Genomic DNA, 25039 nt, shown 5'->3' with positions numbered 1-25039 from the left:
GTGTTCACAGCAACTGATAGGAACTCATATGGGGAAATTATAGAAAAGAAATAATAAGGAGAGAGAGAGAGAGAGAGAGAGAGAGAGAGAGAGAGATAGATAGAGAGAGAGAGAGAGAGAGAGACAGGTAGAGATAACTTTAGACACGAGCAACGGTCTACCAGTATCTGTTCAAGGGTGTAAGCAGGGTATTCTCAAGATCAGAGCTAACAATTTTCAAAACAAACCAAATATCACATTGAGGAAGGTAAGGGAAATATGTGTGGTCGACCGAAGTTCAACAGTGGTGTGTAGTGAATTTACGCAAAACCTAATGTCAACAGTAAATAACCAGTTATGTACATGCCCTCTTTCTGATAGGAGTAAATTACCCAACATCGTGCAGCAAAGGAGTTCTCTACATTTCCCAACAATTTTTAATTCACAAATCAGACTACAAGTTCGTACCTTGACCAGTCCTTCTCCGAAAAGAATTTCAATCGTCTCCTTGAGAATGGGCAGCAGTCCACCATGATGAATACCGATACCTCTCTTCAGCAGAGGTAGCACATGTTCCACCTGTGTTTGATCATATCAATAGAAAAACTACCATGGTTTTTACCATAAAACTCACCAACAAAACAGCCCTACTTTAGTTCCTTTCGTGTACCTCTTGCGCACTACGCTCTGCCCATTGCGGGCATTTGAGCATTATCGCAGGCTATGGTACACTGCCGCTGTAAACACTATTATCCGTGTGACCTGTGTGTTGATGCATGTAATAGCCACCAGCACACCAACATGAAACATACACAAACACTCACCAAGGACAAGAACACTCCCAAGATCTACATGCAAGCATTCCCGACTACAGTGCAGATCTACCTCCTCGCAAAATGCGTACATGCCAGTATTAACATTAAAATAAAACACTGGTAAAAATTACAGATCTCAAAAAGAACACAAAAAGAACAATAACAGATGATACACAATCCTTCTCGTAGGCTCCTGTGTACCCATTCTTACAAACACAAAAATACAAACACACACACACACACACACACACACACCATGTACCATGTATACGCCGTCGCAAGAGAAGCACGCAAATCTGAAAATGCACTGGAGGTGCACCCACCGATTTTCTCTTTATGAATCGACCTCCCTCCCCCCCCCCCCCAAAAGCACACCTGGTCTACACCACACGGAGTACATCGGAATAGGACGGCCAAGACAGTTACCTATGCACACCCTCCATTTGCTGGGGTAACCAGTATAGATAGACAGCACGCTGCTTTGATAGAAGCAGACACTACACTGGTACCTTGAAGTGAAATTGGAGTTAGTTTACCAACCAGCTCAACTGGGTACTAGGAACCCAGGGCCAATAGACGTACCAAAACCTCAGCCATACACACACGCACGCACACGCACACGCACACACACACACACACACACACCTTGACCTTTGACGCCCATCGCCGGAGGCGATGATAGGGGTAGGACTAAAGGGACAAGCTTATCTATTTTTGCGGATTTTCTTTCATAAAAAATAAACGTCACAGGCTGCTCTTCGGAGGTGTCCGCGGCCCAGCGGTCCGGGCAAGCGACCGCATCTCAGTGGGACACTTGTCCGTGGCCTTTGTACTGGAATCTGTCACAGAGCCTTTCCAGGGACTACACACCTGGGTACCGGGTATGGACAAATCCCTGGCCTGCTGGTGTTGCTCCTTTTTTGTTCCTTTCCTTTTTATTTGTTTTTGCTGAGAAAGAAACGTTGCCATGCCGCATGAAAAGCTTTCTGTTCACGCCAGCGCCTTTGGCATTTTCTCTAGTAACATTGCTGGCTGATAATGGTCATTGCTCGTGATGCCAATGGTGAAGAGAAGCTGGGTTTCTTGCCATTTGAAACTTCCTGACTCTGAAAATGTAGCTTGAACTAAGAGCTCCAAGTATCAAGTTTAGTTTTTCGTTGTGCCAGACCTATTGTTAGAAGCTGCAGAGATGAGGAGCAAGGGCCTACCTAGCCTAGGGAGGCGTTGGATTAATGCCAATAATGGTGTTTATGGCCCTGAAGACGCCAGCGGTTTTCACTTGTCAGGAGGACAGCCAAGTTGGAGCAGGCAGATGACAGATTATTTGAGTATTTATAGCAGATCGTCTCAGCACCTCATGGTTACTAGTATCTGACAAATGCCTCTTATTGCTAGTCTGCATTAGAGCATAGCAGAATTGATCATGTCACAAGTAGTTACAAGACTTGATGTCCTACGATTATGCTCAGATCATGTTGCAACTTCACGGGAATATTCGTCCTGCCACTGTGCGCTCTCCCAGAATTGCATGCAGAAGTTACATGCCTGTCACAGTTTCGATGGACAACGCCTTTGCATTGCTTATGGATGCAAGCGGATGGAGTGTAGACCAGATGAGAGAAAGTGATCCGGATATTCAACTAGCTTGGACTGCCATAATTAATTGGCCAGATGCCTGGACCATCTGAACATTGCTCCGAACCAATCCACAGAAACAATACCCACACAGGAAGCCAAATGATAAACCCATTCAGCAGCTATCGAACCTTTCATCAAAACGTAATGCAGTGCATGCCTACTACTACTACTCAAATGAGATCAACGGATGCCACATGCAGATACAACGTGGAGGCTCAGTATTTTCAAGAACACAGTGCAGTCTAGACAACTAGAACAACGGGTCTTGCACCTAATGTCCCTGATTTGCTTGCCGTATTTAGGTCCTTGCAATTCTCCGATGGTTATGTACCACAGTATGAGATATATGAGGGATCCCGGCAGCATGATAGATCCATCGGTACGTGAAATTCTCCTGGAGGTTTGTGTGTGTTTATAGTGGTACAGGACATGTGATGTACGCCTCTTTGGTCGCTCACACATGATCCATTACCAGCTTTGGTTACACTTTATTATCAATTAATATTTGTTATGACTTACGCTGGTCTGCGTACCCACCCACTCTACTCTAAAAAGTAGAGACTCTCGCTTGCCATTAATTTATCCGATAGTTTGACTCTCTAGGAGTTTCCCTACTACATGTATTATATGATAATTTATATTACCAATGCTCTAGACAGCAAGCTGTTTTACAATTATCCTTCTACATGACATTGTATATCTTCTTGACACCATGACTTTCTTTGAAGGTCCTGTAGCTATGAAATGTTATTTGCTGCTGGTCATGTGTGTGTGTGTGTGTGTGTGAGTGTGTGTGCATGCGTGAATGTCCCACGCGTGGGTAAATATACAGTCATGTACGTGTTCTGTGCCACACAATTTCACTATCTGTATGACAGCACAGCGGCAGGCACAGCGCGAGAGAGAGAGTGAGTGAGTGAGAGAGAGAGAGACAGTGTCAAGGAAGTTTCCGCTGCACCCGAGAGAGAGAGAGTTTTAATTATATCTCTGGTGTGACTTCTGCAGTACTACATGTACTTGTATGATCGAGCGTACGAGTGTGTGCGTGTGTGGGTGTATGAATGTCCCAGGCATAGGTAAATATACAGCCAAGTCTGTGGTGCCACACAATTTCATTATGTGCAGAACAGTGGGCCGGCACAGAGATAGAGACAGACAGACACAGAAAGACAGAGACAGAAACAAAGGGATGCGCATAAAGAGCGACAGAGACACGAACTCAGAGAGAAAGAGACAGAGACAAAGACGAACAGACAGACGATCAGACCCAGAAAGACAGAAAGAGAGGGACAAACATTAAGAAAAACAGGAGAGACAGACAGACACACAGACTCAGGAGAATAACAGACAGAGATAGATAATGTGTGTGTGAATATGTGTGTGTGTGTGTGTGCGTGTGTTTGGGTGTGAATGTCCCACGCATAGGTAAATGTACAGCCACGTATGTGGTGCCACACGATTTCATTATGCGCAGAACAGTGGCCGGTACAGAGATAGAGACAGACAGACACAGAAAGACAGAGACAGAAACAAAGGGATGCACATAAAGAGCGACAGACAGAGACACGGACTCAGAGAGAAAGAGAAATGTACAGCAACGTGTGTGGTGCCACACGATTTCATTATGCGCAGAACAGCGGCCGGTACAGAGATAGAGACAGACAGACACAGAAAGACAGAGACAGAAACAAAGGGATGCACATAAAGAGCGACAGACAGAGACACGGACTCAGTGAGACAGAGACAAAGACAGACAGACAAAGACGATCAGACCCAGAAAGACAGAAACAAGAAGAGAGGGACAAACATTAAGAAAAAACAGGAGAGACAGACACACAGAATCAGGAGAAAAACAGACAAAGACAATGTGTGTGTGTGCGTGTGTGTGTTTGGGTGTGAATGTCCCACGCATAGGTAAATATACAGCCACGTATGTGGTGCCACACGATTAAAATATGTGCAGAACAGCGGCCGGTACAGAGATAGAGACAGGCAGACACAGAAAGACAGAGACAGAAACAGAGGGATGCGCATAAAGAGCGACAGACAGAGACACGGACTCAAAGAGAAGGAGACAAAGACAGACAGACAAAGACGAACAGACAGACGATTAGATACAGAAAGACAGAGACAGAAAGAGAGGGACAAACATTAAGGAAAAACAGGAGAGACAGACAGACACACAGACTCAGGAGAAAAACAGACAGAGACAGACAATCAGACATAGAAAGTCAGAGACAGAAACAGAGAGACGCACAGTCATAATGAATGACAAAAGAAGAGACAGATACAAAGACTCAGAGAAAAATAGCAGCAGAGAGAGGCAGATCAAGAAGAAGACACAGAGACAGAGACAGAGAAAAAGAGACTGAGAGAGGGACAAAGAGAGACAGAAGAATAGCAGCAGAGAGAGAGAAATAGAGCTATAAATACAGGGACAGGCAGACAGACAAACATAAAGAGACAAGCAGAGACAGCCAAACAGACAGACCGAGACAAGGAAACAGTTGGAGAGTTACGCAGACAGGCAGATAGAACGACCAAGACTCAGACTTAGAGAAACACATAGACACACACAGAAAGAGAGAGAGAGAGAGAGAGAGAGAGAGAGAGAGAGAGAGAGAGAGAGAGAGAGAGAGAGAGAGAGAGAGAGAGAGAGAGAGAGAGAGAGAGAGACAGAGAGACAGACAGACAGACAGACAGACAGAGAGAGAGAGAGAGAGAGAGAGAGAGAGAGAGAGAGAGAGAGAGAGAGAGAGAGAGAGAGAGAGAGAGAGAGAGAGAGAGAGAGAGAGAGAGAGAGAGAGAGAGAGAGAGAGAGAGAGAAAGAGAGAGAGAAACATAGAGGCACACAGACAGGCAGACTGACAAAGACAGGCAGAAGGAGAAAAACACACAGACGACAGATAGACAGACGAAAGGCACACAGACAGGCAAACTCACAAAGAGAGGCAGAAGGAGAAAGACAGACAGACGAGAGATAGACAGACCGACAGATATATACAGAGAGGAGAGAGAGAGAGAGAGAGAGAGAGAGAGAGAGAGAGAGAGAGAGAGAGAGAGAGAGAGAGAGATAGAGAGAGAGATAAAGAAAGAGAGATAAAGAGAGATAAAGAGAGAGAGGGAGAGAGAGATTGATAGAATAGAGAGAGACAGACGGACAAAGAAACATGTCGAGACACACAGATACGAGAGATTTTGTTCCTTGTGTTTCTAATACTGAAGTACACAAGAGAGATTGGAAGCTGTGTCACAACTCTTGGGTTTCACATATTACTACGATCATCAGGCAACTACTATAATATAAGTAGGTAGCAGCAGAAAAACATATAGTGAGGTGAACTCATAAAACAGTGAGCCGAAAAAATACGATTAAAAAAGCCGATTCACAAACCAGGTAAAGACAGGAAGAGAGAGAGAGAGAGAGAGAGAGAGAGAGAGAGAGAGAGAGAGAGAGAGAGAGAGAGAGAGAGAGAGAGAGAGAGAGAGAGAGAGAGAGAGAGAGAGAGAGAGAGAGAGAGAGAGAGAGAGAGAGAGAGAGAGAGAGAGAGAGAGAGAGAGAGAGAGAGAGAGAGAGAGAGAGAGAGAGAGAGAGAGAGAGAGAGAGAGAAAGATATGTGCGCACATACCCTGCACCCATGCACGCGCATACACACAGAAGGGAGTTGATAGGTGGAGAATTAAGTCTGGCTTTGGAAATTTTATTTTTCATTGCAATCAGGTTCGGCCTCATTTTCTCTGTGCTGCGCTGATGAGTCCACAAAGGACGAAACAGTTCTGTCCGCAGATTCGGTATAGGTAGATAGAGAGATACAGATGAAGATCGAGAGACAGAGACAGAGAGAGAGAGACAGACATAGGCAGCTGTATTGGCGATTATAATCCGATGTATTCTGTGTGGCGTAGACCAGGTGTGCATTGAAAATCATTTCACAAGGCCTCGAAATAATTATATGTAATTGTGCAGTAATGTGGTGCAAGTCTTCATGCGTTTCACTCAGGTCATGTCTGATATCGGCATAAGAGAAAATCAGTGGGTGTCCATCCACTTCACTTGCAGACTTGCGTGTTTCTCTTGCGACGGATGCACATGGTACTTAGCTTCTGTGTCAATTGGCTCATTCTGCAGGCGAGTGGTCCCTGCCTGAGTTCAATGCCGGAAAAGGTAAGTAGCTCTAGAGTGCAGTATAGAGAACATTATGCCAAATACGCGGTCATTAGGAGAGACTATACCAGCAACTTCCACTCATATACTTGAAAATCTAATTGGATCTGTTTAGAAGACACTGCTCGGTGGTATTGGAGTTGTGGTTGATCAACAGCGTATCTTTTAGGTCCATTGGTCCTGTTTGAGTGACACTAGCCATGCAACCGGACAATGTTGGTGAACGGCTTCATTACCAAAGAACTTGATTGGTTTGCCATTTAGCTTCCTGTGTGGCGTGATATTGTTTCCGTGGACTGGTTTAGATTCTTGTCCATGTTTCCAGGAGTCTAGCCAATTAATAGCAGCCCAAGCTATTTGAATAGCCGGATTATGTCTTCTTATCTGGCCTGCACTCCATCCGCTTGAATCCGTAAGCAGTGCAAACGCGTTGTCCCTTGCACACTGTGACAGGCATGTGACTTCTGCATGCAATTCTGGAAGAGTGTACCTGGTGTACAGTGGCAGGACGAATATTCCTGTGAAGTAGCAACATGATCTGAGTATAATCGTAGGACATCAAGTCTTGACACTACTTGTGACATGATCAATTCTGCTAATGCTCTAGTGCAGACTAGCAATAAGAGGCATTTGTCAGATACTAGTAACCATGAGGAACTGAGACGATTCTCTTTGGCAAGCCACCCACTCGGCTATAAATGCTCAAAGTTGATAATCTGTCATCTGCCTGCTCCAACTTGGCTGTCCTCCTGACAAGTGAAAACCGCTGGCGTCGTCCGGGCCATAAACACCATTATTGGCATTAATCCAACGCCTCACTTGCTCCTCATCTCTGCAGGTCGTAACAATAGGTCTGGCACATCGAAAAACTGAACTTGATACTTGGAGCTCTTAGTTCAAGCTACATTTGCAGAGTCAGGAAGTTGGAAATGGCAAGAAACCCAGCTTCCCGTCACCTTCTAAGTTGACATCACGAGCAATGACCATTATCAGCCAGCAATGTTTTACTAGAGCAAAGGCGCTGGCGCATGGCGGGAACAGAAAGCTTTCCATCCAGCAACGTTTCTTTCTCAGCAAAAACAAATAAAAAGGAAAGGAACAAAAAAGGAGCCATACCCGATACCCGGGTACACCCAGGTGTGTAGTCCCTGGAAAGGCTCTCCCACAGATTCCAGTACAAAGGCCACGGCCAAGTGTCCCACTGAGATTCGGTCGCTTGCCCGGACCGCTGGGACGCGGACACCTCCGAAGAGCAGCCTGTGACGTTTATTTTTTTATGAAAGAAAATCCGCAAAAATAGATAAGCTTGTCCCTTTAGCCTTTCGCCGATGATAGCAATGCTACGGCAGAAGCCATAGCAACTTGTGCTGGGATTGCACCATTCAACAGCTTGCAAGGCTGAAGAATTGACCGTCACTATTCAGCCTGGTCTACACCATACAGCTATTTGAAGTGACTTTTTTGGCCAGTGAATCCCTCACACACACACACACACACACACACACTTGTACTTGATGCTCCTTGATGCTCACTGCCAAAACTGGTCACGTGGGTCTCCCCGGGAGAGGGGAGAGAGACTCAAAAGGAATCTTGGAAAGATGACTCAATTGGCTATTGAACCGCCCAACGGCCGACGCCCCCTGAAATCCCCAAAACTCTGGGTGGACTTGAAAATGATCCCACTTATGGGCTCACCACACCTCAGCAAGTGGGTGAGGACAAGGTGCAGAAAAAGGATTGACGGCATCAGGGTATCCGTCCTGGGATCCAACTGCAGTTACCCCTGCCTCCAGTGAAGGTAATACGTGCTACTAGTGTGGGTGGCTAAATCAGAGTGGATTTGATATAAGCTTCACTAGCACCATCGATTACACAAGAATTAATCTAGCCAGAAGCAGTTCATGGTTAACAGGTGTGTATACTTCAAATAGAAAGTATATGAACCCTGAAACCAACAAAGGTGGCAGGTACAACATTGCACCTTCAAGCAGCCCGTTGGCAACAGACCCAACACAATCTGGCATACGTGTACCCACCAACCGAACTAGCTGACACACACACACACACACACACACACACACACACACACACACACACACACACACACACACACACACACACACACACACACACACACACACACACACACACACACACATGTGCATGCATGGAAAAGCTGACTGTTTATCTACGTTGTACAATCATGATTGTACATAACACTGACCTGTGGCAAATGTCGATCTTCCTCACTGAGTGTGTCAATTGCGTTCGAGAAAACATCAACCACGAGTTTCTTCTCTTCCTCTGTACAGGCATGCAGGTACACAAAGTACAATTTGCCCACATACACATACACACATGCACGCACAAGATGCACGCACGCACACGCACACACACGCACGCACACGCACACACACGCACACACACACACACAGACACACATACACACACACACACACAATACACCCAAGACACACACACACAAGATAGCCATCCTATTATCAATACAAAATTGATTACCTCGGCTTCCCTTGTGATAGTCATCAATGAAAGCCGTCATAAAAATACATGTCAACAAAGATAACAAAGATACTAGGCACTCGGAGAACAGCGCTACATGTATCTGGATCTAAATCCTCCATGGGCGTGGTCCTCCTCACAAAGCATGAATGTATAATGCGGTTGTCCATGGCTGCAAGACAAGCAGCCGCCATGCAAGCATTGTAGCGTTGTAGTACATGTACAGCAGGGAGTCGTACTCAAACTAGGGAGGTGACACGGCACAGAAATCCGTGTCACAGGGGTTGACTCGCACCCGTGACCCCTCGTTGTTATTTTTGGAATAGTTCAGTCCAGTCCAGTCCGAAAGGTCATACTCGGATCGACTCGCCTTCTGTACTTCACCTCCAAGCGTGCAACGCAAGACCCGCAAAGTATGATTTTTCTGTGGCGAACGATTTTGCCATTGATCAAGTTTTTATTGGAGTGCTCAGGCATACTCCGATTGCTGAGACGTCCCGAGCACGCTTGTTCAGGTTCTCTATTTTTGACGAGCCGGTCCTACAGCCCCTGTATCTAACGACGTAGGAGCTGACAATGTAAGAGGATTTCCCTGGAAATAATGATGATGGTGGTGTGACTGCTGCAGGAAAAATGCTGGCTGTTTATGACAGTATGACTAGATGTACAATGTAGCTCTCTTGTATGGTACTTAACCCCTGCTATAAATGTGTTGTTTAGGAAGACTGGTGTATTGTGCAAGTCATAAAGAAGAAATGGGGCAGATACATGACTTACAATTTTCAAAAACCAGCTTCGTGTTATGTGTAATTTGTGTCAAAATTGTAGTATTTAGACATGGCAATATCATTGGCTGTACTTCTCTAATATGGTACATAACCCCTGCTATAAATGTGTTATTTAGGCAGACTGGACCATTGTGCAGGTCATAAAGAAGAAATGGGGCAGATACACGACTTACAATTTTCAAAACCTGGCTTCGTGTTATGTGTAATTTGTGTCAAAATTGTAGTATTTCAACATGACAATATCACTGGCTGTACTTCTCTTATATGGTACTTAACCCCTGCTATAAATGTGTTATTTAGGAAGACTGGTGTATTGTGCAAGTCATAAAGAAGAAATGGGGCAGATACACGACTTACAATTTTCAAAAACCAGCTTCGTGTTATGTGCAATTTGGGTCAATTTTTAGTATTCGGATTAACCTAGGATACGACTCTGAACAGTTCTGAACAGTTACCGCAACACTACACGCCGTTTCATAACTGCTGCTGTTGCCATCACTGCTATCAAGTAGTTCGGACATGGCAGGAGCTAAAAAAAATGCTGGTAGTCTTTCAAAGAATACTGGCGAGTGATGGGCTGTAAACGAAATGTGCTGCCTCAATAATTTCAAAAACTAGACACCCATGCGGCACGCTTGGAGGTGAAGTACAGAAGGCGAGTCGATCCGAGTATGACCTTTCGGACTGGACTGGACTGAACTATTCCAAAAATAACAACAAGGGGTCACGGGTGCGAGTCAACCCCTGTGACACGGATTTCTGTGCCGTGTCACCTCCCTAGTTTGAGTACGACTCCCTGATGTACAGCTATGTAATTGCAAGGCTATACCATGCATGAAGCGGTGCAAGACGAAAGGAGTCACAGATTGACAGGAGCAGCAGCAGCAGCAGCAGTGATATTGCCACGAGCAGCTAGAAACCAACGGTATTAATGGTGTTGACTGGGTGTTGACTGGGTGTTGGCTGGCAACATTTTTCCGGTCAAACCTACCTGTGTTGAAGTCAAGCTTGGATAGCTGCATCGCGTACGCCTCGCACTCCTTCTTGCTAAAGCTGAAGATAATGACAGGCTGCAGCGAGCGCTCCATGATCATACGAATGATCTTGAACAAACTTGTCTGGTCGCCTGAGCACGACAGGAGATTGAAATGTGCAAATACATAAGCGAGTATGTGTGACAGGAAGACTGGGAACGAACACAAAGAAGGCCCACAACAAACATCTACAGAAGAACGGTTACACATCCCCTCAACACACAACACTACCAGGACCTAGATGCAAAAAAGGTATAGCAAAAAGAGCCGATTTCCTCTGACTTGCAAAGGACCAGTTGAAAGTCTAAAGCTAAACATGATCAGACAAGGGGCTATCCGAGGTCAGCAATCGCTTTTTCAAAACAAAACAACAGTTTTCGCTTGGGGTGGGTGGGTTTTACCGGTAAGAGTTTCGGTTTGAAAATAAAAATGGAATGCACATGGAGAATTGCAAAACCATACTAGTACTGGGTGCCGAGGAGTGAAATCGATATGTTGTTGAAATATGCTTTACTCGCAGAACAGATGGGCGGGCAGGTGGGGACTGAAAAATACCAAAACTTTTCGTTTTGAAAAACAATTGGTACTCCCGTAGAGCCCCTAACAGGTCACACGACGTCTTGCCAACCGGCCAGAAGTCTCACCTTTGAATCCACCTTTTCGGCCGAACTTTGCCTGTGGACCAGCAGGGGCATCGTTTAGCAAGCTCATTGCCTTCTGAAAGTTATCTTCTCTGAACTCACCCTGGTGGCACACAAATTGTGACAATGTAAGAAAGAAAGACAAGTTTGATAGCTGTGAGGCAATCACTATGCCCAGCACACAAGGCAACAACACACACACACACACACACACACACACACGCACACACACACACACACAAAACACGATTACAGCTGCGTGATGAAGACAATGCAGATCCCCTATGCCATTCCACAGTCCCTAGCTACATGTACATGTGTGCATGCACTAACACAATCAAACTACAGGGCCAGTATGACTCCGAATACTGGCACTGCAGAAATCCAACTACAAGCATGACCATTGTGTACTGTATTGTGTAGTGACTAACCGCTTCATCCACCACCAAGTACAGTCCATCAGCACCGGCCGGGAAGATATAGTGCTGCAGCGGAGTCGGGCGGTACTCCGTGTACACCACATGACACGGCTGCTTGTGCAGCACAGAGATCCACTGGGCAAACTGGCGAGCGTTGGGTATCGTAGCCGATAGGAACACGTAGTGGACATTGTCTGGAAGAAGAATGAGCGTCTCTTCCCAAACCACACCTCTCTCTGCAACAAAGAAAATGTTGTACAGAACATGACAACAAAGTCAAACAGAACATGTACATACAGTGCACAGTACTGCAACGATTTCTCTGATATTCCAGATGCTGGACAGTCACAATACTAGTAGGGGAAACTACTACAATCAACGTAGTGAGCAGTAACATTGGGCCGGATACAAGAACATGTAGTAACAACGGTTGAACCTATATTATATGTAGCTGACGTTGCATCAACAGCAGAAAGAACGAAACGAGAGAGCTTGGAAGCTCAGGGCCCTACGCTATGCTTTTTTGCCTTGATGACCTAGACAAAAAAAAAGCATAGGGATGTTATAAATTCTTTAAAAAATCCTTTTTTTTTAAGACATAACCTGGGATTCGAACCCGCACTATCGCTCGCCCTGCATGCATCCCCCGATACACTTCGCATACATACTAATTCTTCCAAGTTGTTTCACATTGTGATCTTGCATTTGAAAGCCCCACCGGTATTTGAATATGCATTGTGGCCAGCCGTCTTTGATGGCACGGTACGGTAGGGGATAGGTACGGGACAGGTACGATCGAGGGTAATACGACACCGTCTCCCGTACCGTACCGTACCATCAAACACAGCTGGCCACATACAGCTGCCCGCAATATTCAAAATTTCAAATAGGGCTTTCAAACGCAAGATAATAACGTGAAGCAAATTGGAAGAATGGGTATGAATGCGAAGTGTATGGGGGAATGCATGTAGGGCGATAGTGCGGGTTCGAATCCCAGGATATGCCTGAAAAAAACAATAGGAGAATTGAAAAATTTATAACATCCTATGCTTTTTTGCCGTCAGATACGGATAGCGCCAGGCGTGACACAAACAAACACACAAACAAACAAATACCAAATTAAAGCTGTGTGGACCCTGGCTAGCGCCAGACGTTACTGAAGTAACGTCTTCTGCATAGCTACGGGAATAAAATGGGTACTTAGTAGCAAAAAAAACACAATTACTTCCGTGTCTCCCACAGGTCATTGGCCTTCTTGCAGGATCACGAAGGGAGATAGATAATGTACTAGGTATGAGTACATGTACATGTAGACAGACTGTACTGAGAAAAAACAAACACTGGCACTGACCTTTGTCGCGCATGTAATGGATTTCATCGAATATCACCCAGCCGACCTCTCGCATGACCTGCACATGACCACACACCCAGAGTAGAACATAATTATGGTTACAGCATGATTGTGTGTACTGCTAAACAAGGGTGCTAAGAGGAAAGTGCATACACGTAGCCGAGTCTGCTGGGGTCCAAGACAACACATTGTCCGACAAGCTGAGGCTGTGACTTCCAGAACTACACCAGGCAGGACAAAGCATCCAACATCCAGCGTACCTCTGACCCGCGATAAAGCATACTCCGCAAGATCTGTGCAGTTATGACATACAAAATGGGTGGATATTCACAAACACATGCACGCGTGTGTGCGCGCGCGCACACACACACACACACACACACACACAGGCACAAACGTACATGCACACACGCACCCACACATACACAGGTTTAGAACCTGCAAAGCAGGACTTTTCGGATAGGGAACCAGTGCTAGTTGTGCACATAAGACAGGGGCAAGACCGTAAGAGACTGCAACAAGAAATCACGAGTAAGCGTCCAGCACCGTTAAATGCTCATCTATGCCAAATGTCACACGACATCCATACAGTTGAGCACAGATTTCATTGTTGACTGTCGGCTCCGTAACTGTCCATGGACTGGCACTTAGCAGCCATGGTCATCAAAAAGCCATTTCTCTCTCAGGAGGTCAGCGGTGACTGAGTTTTGAGTCTCTCTTCGCACTCCGTCATTCCTGCTACGGCCATAGGTGAACCTACGGAGCAGAAGATACACCTGACCTCCTTACCATCGGACAATCGCAGTAACTACCACATGCAGCACTTACAGTTGAAAGTTTGTAGTGTAGGTATGCAAGATTTAAGACTACACGTGACATCATCTAAAGGGCTTTTTTTCTTCAGAAAACGAGGAGAGATCAAGAGATCAAGAAATCCAGGACATTGTGAAGACATGGATTTGCAATACTGACTTCTGTTGTCATGACGAGGCAGGACGCGGTCGGGTTGATGGTGACATCACCGGTCATCAAGCCGACATCTTTGAACTCTTCCGTCAACTCGCGAAACTTCTGATTGCTGAGAGCCTGCAGCAAGCAAGACACAGGAAAGCATTATCTGAAACGTTGATAGGAAGCCAAGAACGCAGCGTAGAATGTGACACGCAATGGAGTTGATGGCCGATGCGCTCAAGCAGTTGAACATTGTGTGTACTAGCCCTGTAAAACTGCTAATTTCAACAACAGTGAAATTTTGAAACATGGTGAAAATTTGAGTGAATTTAGCAAAGACTGTTTTCACCAGAGTAACAGTTCAATCGTGCCAATCAAAAGTTTGCATTCTACATACAGTAAGATAGGGTGCTGAAGAACGCAGTGGCTCAAGGTGCAGCCTAGTATCATTCTAAAATAATAAATATATTCAAATAACCATTTTGTTCTTATTCCACGATCGGGGAGAGTACCATATGACGCGCTACACCATGTGAAAACATGCAGAACACGACGTAGACCACACTATTGCTGCTTGGTCAGGTGTAAACAAATTCTGGACATCTAACTACTAGTACGCAGCTTCACAAACAGTGCAACATGGCACGGACACTTGGACAGACAGCACTTGTAGAGGAGACTGCAGCACTACACTGACCTTGATGGGTGTGGTGTAGATGACTCGTTGTTTATCACGCAACGACGTTGCTACCGCATATCTGCATCGTAACATACACGCACACGTACACATACGCACACGTACACACACACACACACACACGCGCGTACACACGCGCACACACGTACACACACATTCTCTCTAGTATTCCAGATAACATGTTTTATATTTACATACCCATACTGTCTTCTTTTCTCTCTTTCTGTTTCACCGTCTCTGTACACTACAAGGTAGCTCGAGCCATTCTAAAGGTGGAACAACTTCTACAGAAGTGCTGCTTTTCTGTTCCAAGCTGTTCCCTGGCATTCATCAACCCTACAATGTAGATATGGTACTTTTCACCTGCAGGAGAGGTTAGAGCTACTTAGAATGTATGCATTCCCACAACGTTCGGAGTTGTGCCAGCGGCGGTCGAGCATGAATGCAGTGTCACAAAAACGTGCTGTGTGGCTAAAACCTCGCGCGAACTAATGCAAATGCGAGCACAGGTGCAGACAAATGGACAGAAAGATACAACAATGCTTTAGAACTACGATAGTCTCACTACTAGTAAGTACCCCTGTCAGATGTATGCCTAGTCGTTGCACTATCTGACCGTATAAGATTAGGATACATTGGTGGACCGTTAGTCATAACTCATAACACGTTGTCCTTCCTCTCATCCATGAATGCTTTCGAAAACGATGAATATTTGTAAGTACTGTCGTGGACATGGAAATCCGGTCGCACGTCTAGCGGCCCCAAGGCGCTGGCCATGCAGCCGTGGGTAAGCAGTACACACATGCATTACATGTACAATCATATTCATGTATATGCGCTGCAGCGCACTGGCCGCATCAGATCAACATGTGCACAACGTTCTGTACGCACTGAGGGCGCCGGCCCCGGTCAATCGACTGGATTTCCATGTCCACGACAGTAGTTGCCACTACTCAACAAACAGTACAGGGGAACAGTTGCAATGCTATTTACAAAATACAGGGCATAGAGAAATGGAACCTACTCGGCTACAACAGTCTTTCCAGCAGATGTGTGGGCAGATACCAGTACCGACTGCGAGTTCTCCACGCACTTCAGTGCCTCTCGCTGAAAACCGTCCAGAGAGAACTTGTACTCCTGCGGCAGAGAGCAACCGATGTTGGCAAGGTGTCAGCACAATATGGATGTAGGAATAGGATGGCAATACAGTGTCACTAACAAAAACCAAAACATTCCACCAGCGTGCCAGTCATGGCAGGACACAGGCACACATATTATACAACCGAACAAATACAGACTTATACAGTACAGTCGAATGTCACTTATCCGACCACTTCGGGAATCAGGCATGTCGGATAACTGGATATGTTGGATAACTGATATCGTTTTTTATGTGCATATATGGCTGGATTTCACTGATTTATGTACACAATACCCAAATATATTCATGCATAATCATGAATTGCTCCATGTACACATACATGTTAGCATACTTGACTACATCTACTTCAAGTAAATGCATACTTACACCATATAATATACAACAACAAAAAATAGAATTTTACTGTTGAGAGTCATAAAATTACCACTCCCGGGCTTGTCGGATAACCGACGTGCTCGGATAACTGGCGACTGGATAAGTGACATTCGACTGTACATAAATAAATGAAAACACACACATAATAATGTCACTGACCTTGGCGGGAGTCGTGTGGCGCTGGGCAAGTGGCGTGTACATGAATCCAGGTGGTATGGCAACCTGAGAAATGACAGATGAAAAAACCAACGCAATACCAATGACCTGACCTTGGCAATCTCTTCAATTGAATATTTAAAGAAAATTGCCACATCCATGTACAGGACAGCTCAATTGTACATGTACAGGCTGCATATGCTAAAGCATTTCCATACATGGGAGAATGGATCTGAAGACTCTACTGCAGCTGTATTCATGGTAACACTGATGATATACAAGCCTCTTGTACGGGCAAAGCAAATGTGCTTACATAATATTATGCAAAAAAATAACAAAACGCCAAGAATCTGAAGAAAGAAAAAACTCAATCCAATAATAATATGGTGATAAGACCACACCAGACGAAATGGTGGTAAATGCACACCTGCCTACACACGCTCTCTAAGCTGTTAAGTTACACTCTGGCACAGAGCTCTCCTTCTCACCACCACCACCATCATCAGTTTGTGCATGGCGCCTGGTCAATGTGATGGTAGTGGGAGTGGACTGGTGTTGGTGATGGTGATAGTGTGGGTGTTGGTGGTGATGGTGTAGGTGCTGGTGGTGATAGTGTGGGTGTTGATGTTGGCCCGTATAAGAGGCTGTTCCAACTTCCAATTGATGTTGGTGTTAGTGATAGTGTTGGCGGCCGTGGCGGTGGTAAAAAGGAGAGCCCTGTGCCAGGTTATAACTTTGCAGCTTAGAGAGCATGTGTGGGCAGCAACACTCTACCAGGTGTGACTTCACCACCATATTATTATGCAACCATTTCTGCACTTGTCCTAACAAGCGCACTGGGCTATCCGCAGCCAAAGAAAAGCTCAAACCAAAGCCGCTACAACGATCTAAATACCTCAGATCATACTGATAGATTGTAAGTAGTGATGTTAGGGGGGGGGGGGGGGAGGGAGGGGGTATACTTGCCTCGTGCACACAGGAGTCCATGGTCTCCAGCTGAACGACAGTGGGCATTGCTTGTGTTACGCATGGTTCCCTATCCACACTATACACCACACATGCAAACAACATCCACCCACACACACACACACACACACACACACACACACACACACACACACACACACACACACACACACACACACACACACACACACACACACACACACACACACACACACACACACACACACACACACACACACACACACACACACACACACACACACATACACACACACACACACATACACACACACATACACACACACATACACACACAGGGACATGTGAGTTGTTGTTATCCCCAAGGTCGATATTCACGACGTTGACTGTATGTCACCATAGAAGGTACATATCTCATTCCCGTCTATAGTGCACAGCAATAACATAGACTAGCAGTGACTGTGTTTGACAGTTTTCAAACCAGCCTTCTACTGTCCAAGAAATATCTCAACACCAACGGACTTGTCAAAGTTTCACAATTCTCCTCATATACCTTTTTTAGAAGTTAGCTACTGGACCAGGGCATTGGTGTATTATAGATGTGTGTGTGTTGTGCAGAGCACGTGTGAATGCCACACTACAAGGGTTCTTTCAGAGTTTGGGGAAGTTGTACATTCAAATCCCAGAGTACGCTTGCGCTCACGCATAGATTTACATGTACAGTCAGACCTCGCTTAACCGCACACATCCGTTTTCCACAAAAATGTCCGGATAGGCGAGGGAACCGGATAACCGAACACCGGTTTTGTAGGATGCATTGCGTATGCTGTAGATCTGTAACCAGCTATTTTCTTCCGGATGGCGAGGGATCCGGATAAAAGAGGACCGGATAAGTGAGGTCTGACTGTATGTGTGTATGTTCATGTGTGTATGTTCTTGACATGCACTATAAACTTCCTCGTGCCATTGTAGTTTTCTGAAGTGCAATGTTCTGTATTCCATCACTTGTGTTTGCACAAGGGGTGGAAATTGTTTCTCAAGCCAAGCGCCCATTCTCCTACCCACTCCCTCATATGTTCTCTCCTGTTCTTTGTACTCCTGCGACTGCCTACTCCGCAGTTAGGCTGCACTACGTTGTAACTACGCCTTTGCCATCCACCAACATAACCTCTCACACTCACACAGCCTCTGCAGCAAGGCTCTGCCTATGACACTTCTGCCCATGACACTTTCATGAACGCATAACCTCTCACACTCACCCAGCTCACTCCGCCTCTGCAGCAAGGCTCTACCCACTGTCATGAACGGGGATACCTGCACAGCTGTATGTTGTCACTCACTCGGAGCATGGCAAAGCAATAGACATGTCCTCCTATTCCCCAAACTGATCGGTCGTCGTGTGTGTATGTCATGCAGGTGAGTTAATAAATCTGGATAAAAAAATTGAAAAGTCTTTTTTTGTAAATTACTGCATTCGCCGTGTTTGCTGCAAAACCGCCCCAAACGAGCTCCCACCAGTTGTCATACGGTGACCCCAGAAAACTTAAAATTCGCAGCCCATTTGCATCAGCTTTAAGAAGAGGGATCAAGTGCTAACAAAAATCCAATATATTTTAGTTGTCATTGTGTATTGTGGTGACAGTCAGACATGCTTCTCATTTCAACTCCCTCAACCAAATGGGTTGGCGAAGTCGTCTAAACGTTTATAAGCTCATGTAGTTAAATTATTTGGTAGCCCTGTTGGGTGGTTCACACAGCAGAAGTAAGATAATAAAATGTTCAACAAAATTCGTTGACAAAAGTGAAATAAAAAAAATACCTTTGTGCGATGATGAGATCACCTGCGCACTCCGCTTGCTTCACTTTCTTTTCAGCTGGTGCAGCAGCATTGTCATCGCTCTCCTTTGCTATGGGTCGCTTCTTCGGTGCAGGAGCTTCAAACACGTCGAACAACCCATCCATGTCTGCGAACTACTATGATGATTACGAACACCGTCAATGAAACAACGTTTATAATATCTGTAAAAAAATCACTCGATCTGCACGTTGTTGCAACGACTACAAAGTAGTCTTTAATAATAATAATAATTCGCGGGATTCGCGTTGGCATCGCTTGAATGTTCAGAAACACACAAACTAGTCTTTACGTTGTCGAAAGGATTTCGGACACATCATGTACCGGTACATGTGGATCTAGCTAGGGAGATCCCCTGATCACTGATCAGGCTCATGAGTCATATCATACACGGCGTCATACGACGTCATGACGTTACCGTAGAGTACTAAAACACAAGTGAAAAAATCAAAAAAATAATAATGTCAACGCCAAAGGCAAAATGTGTGCATGTTGTGCTTTGTACATGTACTGTAATCAGTTGTAGCAAGAGTGCATAAACACTGTTTATGGACTCTTGGTTGTAGTTTTGTTTTGTTTGATTTGTCGAAGAGACATACGTGTAGCCTGCAGTAAGTCTTGTACATGTAGTAAGTGAAGAGGGTGACCTCTATTTCGTCATTTCTAAGAAGGATATACGACTAAGCTAGTCATGTCGAGTTCCGCAAGTGCAAAGCCACCGAAAATTAATGATGGAGATTGGATCTGCACATCAAAGGGGTAAAATAATTGTTTTCTCTATTTCAAGTACATGTAGCATCGAATAATGTGTGTTTCTGACCATCCTTTGTTGGTGCCTTCAGATGTGGCAATGTCAATTATGCTCGTCGTTCGGAGTGTAATCGGTGTAAAACTCGTAAGATGCCATGAGCCGGGGGCTCTGGACTGGCGAAGGAGGTTCATGCAAGTTTTTGTAGTGCTTAGGCTAAATACGTGTGCCTTGTGGTGATGCTTGATGCTGTTCTCAGCTAAAAGTGAAGGCGATGTGGTGAAGTCTCAAGGCACGCAAATTGGAAAGCAATGGGCCAATAAGAGCAAGGGCCTGTTCAGTGCTGATGATTGGCAATGCGGCAAGTATGTTCACCTGCCTATGTTTACTACTCTTGATACTACTGTATAAGCAATATTCGAAAATTATTTTACGAGATTGTAAATAGGTTTGGCTTCGGGTGCCACCTTGTACCCACTTACCAACCGGAACACAACCTCTATAACGATTATCTCTGCTGTATGCATGCAATGTATGTAGCATAGTATATTTTCTTTATTTTCATTTTTTTTTAAGTGAAAGTGGAGTTTATCTGCCCCCCCCCTCCTCCCGGAACAAAATCGGTTTATTTCGTAAAGCGGATCAAGACTTACAGATGGGCTCTCTCGTTTTGCCCTTTGGAGAGTGTTGTGGGGATCTATTGTTTTACCCTGGTTGTGCTGAAGACTGTTCTGAAAATCTTCCGAAAATGGAGCCTCATGATTTCTATGGTTGCAGTGTCACTACTGATTCTGATGGTTGTTACCCCCAATCCTAGCGGTACGCTCGCACCATACAGCATTTTCCAGCTCTGTTACCCTAATCCTAGTGGTATAAGCACCATACAGCATTTTCCAGTGCGCGTGCACTTTCACCACTAACCTGGTGATGAGAGCTGACGAAATCATGTAATCTTTGCCACCGCTGGCTGGGGAGCATTTCAGTGCAGTTTCTCTCCCTGGTACACGGAGATGTCACCACCGCTTAGGGGAGAGTTTATCGTGACTATTGTCTGTGCTCTGACGTGTGTGTGTGCATGTGTATGTATGTGTGCGTGCGTGCGTAGATGCGGTAACGTAAACTGGGCAAGGCGTGGCGATTGCAATGTCTGCTCAGCGCCAAAGTTCACCAAGGTGGAGAACAGAACAGGTACAGAAGTTAGTCTAGTGTCTAGTACAAACGCAATAATAGCTCGCATTGAGGAAGAAGAAAGCTGTTGGTTCAGACCTAGAGCTAAACACCGTACAGACTCCTTGTAATAACATGCAGTCCTCCATCCTTTGCCCAGCCAGACAACTACAGTACTGCTCAATGAAATCCAGTCGCGTCTCTCAAGTACGCGCCGGGCGTTGCGCAGCCCTAGACCTGCGAACACTGGGCTGCGAAATGGTGCAAGGCGCAAACTTGAGTGACGCGACTGGATTTCTTTTGAGCAGGACTGTACTTTCTTCCCACAAGAGAGTGGCTACATTGTGGATTGTGGCTGCATGTGAATGTGCTCCGTGTAAGTCATGTTTGTGTATTCCCTTGCTATCTGTGTCAGCACTAGCAGAACTGGCACTTGAGTGCGAGGCGCTTTGCGAAAGCTTCCGTTCCGTGAATCCCCGATTTCTTCTGTGTGCTCCTGGTGCCTTTCCTGTGTCAAGGTGCCGGTGGTGGATTCAATGAAAGACTAGGCGTCGAGTACAAAGGCCGGGAAGAAGTGGAGCAGGACGACACAGAGTATGATGATGTAAGTTTGGTTTACAGGTAGTTTTTGTTGATAGTGCTTGCTGCTGGTGCGTACCCATGGTTGGTATTAGTTTTTCAGGTCGCCTCTTCTTCTATCTTTTTTTTATCAATAAATATCTTTTGTCTTTGTTTGCCATTTTACACATCATGCTATCAAGATTAACTTTCGTCGTTTACTGTGTCTGTGGATGATTGCTCTTTTGATATTGTTGTTCTCTACTGCAGTTTGGCAGGCTGAGAAAAAGCAAAAGGGGGAGGTCGCGAGATGTAAGTGCATGATTCAGTACTGTGTGTGTGTGTGTGCAAATGAAAAAAATGGAAAAAATGAAAAAGACCAAAAAGTAGGGATTCACTGGCCAGAAAAAGCCACTTCATAGCTGTGTGGTGTAGACCAGGCTGAATAGTGGCGGTCAATTCTTCAGCCTTGCAAGCTGTTGAATGGTGCAATCCCAGCACAAGCTGCTATGGCTTCTGCTGTAGCATCGCTATCATCGCCTCCGGCGATGGGCGTCCAATGGTGTGTGTGTGTGCGTGCGTGCGCACGCGCGCATGTGACTGAGTGTGGGTGGGTGGGTGGTTGTGCGTGCGCGCATTTGACAAGTACGTGTATGATTCTGCATGGGCATGTGTGTGCTTACATCTACCTTTGCACCAGGCCTGGTTTCTCTTCCGTAGGTTGCACGGCGGAAACATCGCATGCCAGTATTGTATGCCACACACACATTTCAATGTTTCACTGCATACAGTCTACTACAGTTGAGTAGTAAATTTCTTTGCCAATTGCTGTGCTTGCACAGCGAATTGTGTTACAACACTAGATAAAACGTGCCCTGTTGCATTTGTACACGTGCCAGCAATTGCCGCAAGCGATCCATGTCACTTCAACCCTTGCCATGGTGTGATCCTTGGGTGGGACAGATGAGAGATCGCTCCATCGGGATGCACAGCATTTTCCCCAAGGTCAATCACTTTGTACAGTGTTTGTACAGCATCGATGGCGTGTCCGTAGCGTAGGGCTTGATCCTCGCACCTGGCGAAAGCCAAAGTGTTGCAAAACACACTTGCAAGCAGCTGCTGCAGTGCAGCATTGCATTGTAACAGCCTACAGTGATAGAATTGTACTTGTACACTCGGTCCCTTCACTGTGCATGTACATGTGACAGGGTAGGGCTCATCAGACATCTAATTTTGAACGGATTGATGTGTTGCCTTCATTGGTCTTGCTTGCAGAGCACTGAAATGCTTGCAGGGTCGCGTGACAGCAGATCAAGTGAGAGGGAAAGAGAGAGAGAGTACGCAGCAAAGAATGAGGAGGAGGAGAAGGAGGAAGAAGATGGCGACGACGACGACGATGATGATGATCTATCCAAGTACGATTTTGATGACGAAGAGGTGATTGATTTGTCTGCAGCGATAAAGCGACGCCAGGATGATCCCGATGATGACAGGTCAGTCGCAGTACATGTACGGTCAAGTACTGTTGTGATTGTGGCCACACGAGAAACCATAGCCATGTGCTTACTCTCTGTCTCCATCTATGTGTGAGAAAACCTCTGTGTGTGTGTGCATATTTTCATGTGATTAGGTCTCATAAAGAACGACAACGGTCAAGGTCTCGATCTCGCTCACCGCTTGGCAGGAGATGATACGCGCTTGCTTTTGCTGAACAGCCCATGGGTCCTGGTAGTAGGTTTGGGTTTGTGTTGTGAATGTGCCTAGAGCTTGTATCTGCTACTGTTACTGGCTCTCTCTCTCTCTCTCTCTCTCTCTCTCTCTCTCTCTCTCTCTCTCTCTCTCTCTCTCTCTCTCTCTCTCTCTCTCTCTCTCTCTGGCTCTCTTTCTCTCTCTCTCTCTCTGGCTCTCTTTCTCTCTCTCTCTCCCTCTCTCTAATATGCTCCAGTTCTTGGATAGCAGTAATGTGGAACTTTCATTAGTGATGTGTTTCTTCTTCTTGAATTTTGGCTATTCAAATGACTTCTTACTTCAAAGTAGATGATGTAGCTTCGATCAACTTGCCCAAATTCTGCGTGATGTCGTCAAATAGAAATTGTGTTCTGACCATGATACATTTCTGCTTGCAGTTTAACATTAGTGCTGGTGCCCTTAGGGTTGTACGGCATTCGCTGCTCATTTCGTACTTGCTACCAGTTGTTATGGTCGAATAACAATTTGCATGCTGCCGTGTGCAGTTCCGTTCCTCTGTCTGTGTGACACATGCAACTGACCTAGCTTGTCTTGTTCCTTCTTTCCAGTGCGTGACTCCTGAGCCGCTTCTCCTCTGTGCTTGCTTACTGTGTTTTATGCAGGTTTCTTCTGAATGGCAACACTCCTATAGTGTTGTTGTTCATGTTGTTTTGAACTGGCTACACTGTAAGAGGTGTCATGTCCCGTTCAACTGGTGTTTTGACTCTGTTGGAACGTGTTTTTATACTAGTGATTACTGTAACTAGTAATTTGATGAGAACTTGATGTTTTCTGTAGATGCCTGATCTCCTTTCACTCTCCCTGGTGTACTTTAGTGCACTATTGCTTGCCATGTTGCGCTTGTTGCCTTGTACACATTACTTATAGCAGGCATTGTCTGTGAACATTGTCCATAATTGAGCTGTCCGAGATTGCTGCCTTGTAGTACCATGTTTCTCGTCCCTATGCTGAATAATAAGGGGGAAAGCTGCACCTTGCCTTTCTTTGCTGTTGCTGCTGCTGCTGTGCGGTTGTTTTGCTCGTTGCTTTACTTTCTCGAATACTTTTTTTTTATCTCTGCTAAGTGCTTGCTGTGAACATCTGCGTAGTATTGTCTTCCGGACCGTCTCGCTGCCTCATCCATTTCAATGGCATTGCAGTCTTCATGCTTTAGTTGACTTGTTGGCAGGGAGGTCTTGCATACTTACCTTAATTATTAACAATCCTGTAGATCTGCATATACATGAAACACGTGCATGCCAATACAATAATGTCGGTGATGACTTCGTTGTGGCATAGGCAATTGAATTCTGTGCATACTAGTCGTATAAGTACATGTATACATGT

At 45.4% G+C, this 25039-nt stretch overlaps 2 protein-coding genes across 3 annotated transcripts in view; one reads left to right on the top strand and one right to left on the bottom strand.

Moving 5' to 3' along the window:
* LOC135805680 (exosome RNA helicase MTR4-like) overlaps positions 1-19658 on the bottom strand; it is a 34320-nt gene extending 14662 nt beyond the window's left edge. The window contains exons 1-13 of the mRNA XM_065319763.1: positions 19456-19658; positions 17658-17736; positions 16695-16757; positions 16023-16135; positions 14999-15059; positions 14323-14436; positions 13611-13643; positions 13351-13408; positions 12012-12235; positions 11584-11683; positions 10897-11031; positions 8822-8901; positions 448-558 (exon numbers count right to left, since the gene is read on the bottom strand). Coding sequence (XP_065175835.1) covers positions 448-558; positions 8822-8901; positions 10897-11031; positions 11584-11683; positions 12012-12235; positions 13351-13408; positions 13611-13643; positions 14323-14436; positions 14999-15059; positions 16023-16135; positions 16695-16757; positions 17658-17736; positions 19456-19598 — 1314 coding nt within the window. The 5' untranslated portion in view covers positions 19599-19658. The remainder of the gene's footprint in view (positions 1-447; positions 559-8821; positions 8902-10896; positions 11032-11583; positions 11684-12011; positions 12236-13350; positions 13409-13610; positions 13644-14322; positions 14437-14998; positions 15060-16022; positions 16136-16694; positions 16758-17657; positions 17737-19455) is intronic.
* Positions 19659-20013: 355 nt separating this feature from the next.
* On the top strand, positions 20014-24975 carry LOC135805679 (zinc finger Ran-binding domain-containing protein 2-like). Of its 2 annotated transcripts, none has more exons than XM_065319761.1 (9): positions 20014-20250; positions 20334-20386; positions 20499-20604; positions 21345-21427; positions 21925-22010; positions 22235-22276; positions 23240-23457; positions 23595-23695; positions 24316-24975. In XM_065319761.1, exons 1-8 carry the CDS (start codon positions 20183-20185, stop codon positions 23653-23655), a joined length of 717 nt encoding a protein of 238 aa, XP_065175833.1. In that variant the 5' UTR covers positions 20014-20182; the 3' UTR covers positions 23656-23695; positions 24316-24975. The 2 variants fall into 2 exon arrangements, with proteins under 2 accessions (XP_065175833.1, XP_065175834.1); XM_065319762.1 differs by having other exon boundaries at positions 23595-23699.
* The last annotated feature ends 64 nt before the right edge of the window (positions 24976-25039 follow it).

The sequence above is a fragment of the Sycon ciliatum genome, chromosome 1 (assembly GCF_964019385.1).
Source record: "Sycon ciliatum chromosome 1, ocSycCili1.1, whole genome shotgun sequence".
Lineage (NCBI taxonomy): Eukaryota > Metazoa > Porifera > Calcarea > Leucosolenida > Sycettidae > Sycon > Sycon ciliatum.
The sequence above is the reverse complement of the archived record's forward strand: the minus strand, read 5'-3'. Positions and strand labels throughout refer to the sequence as shown.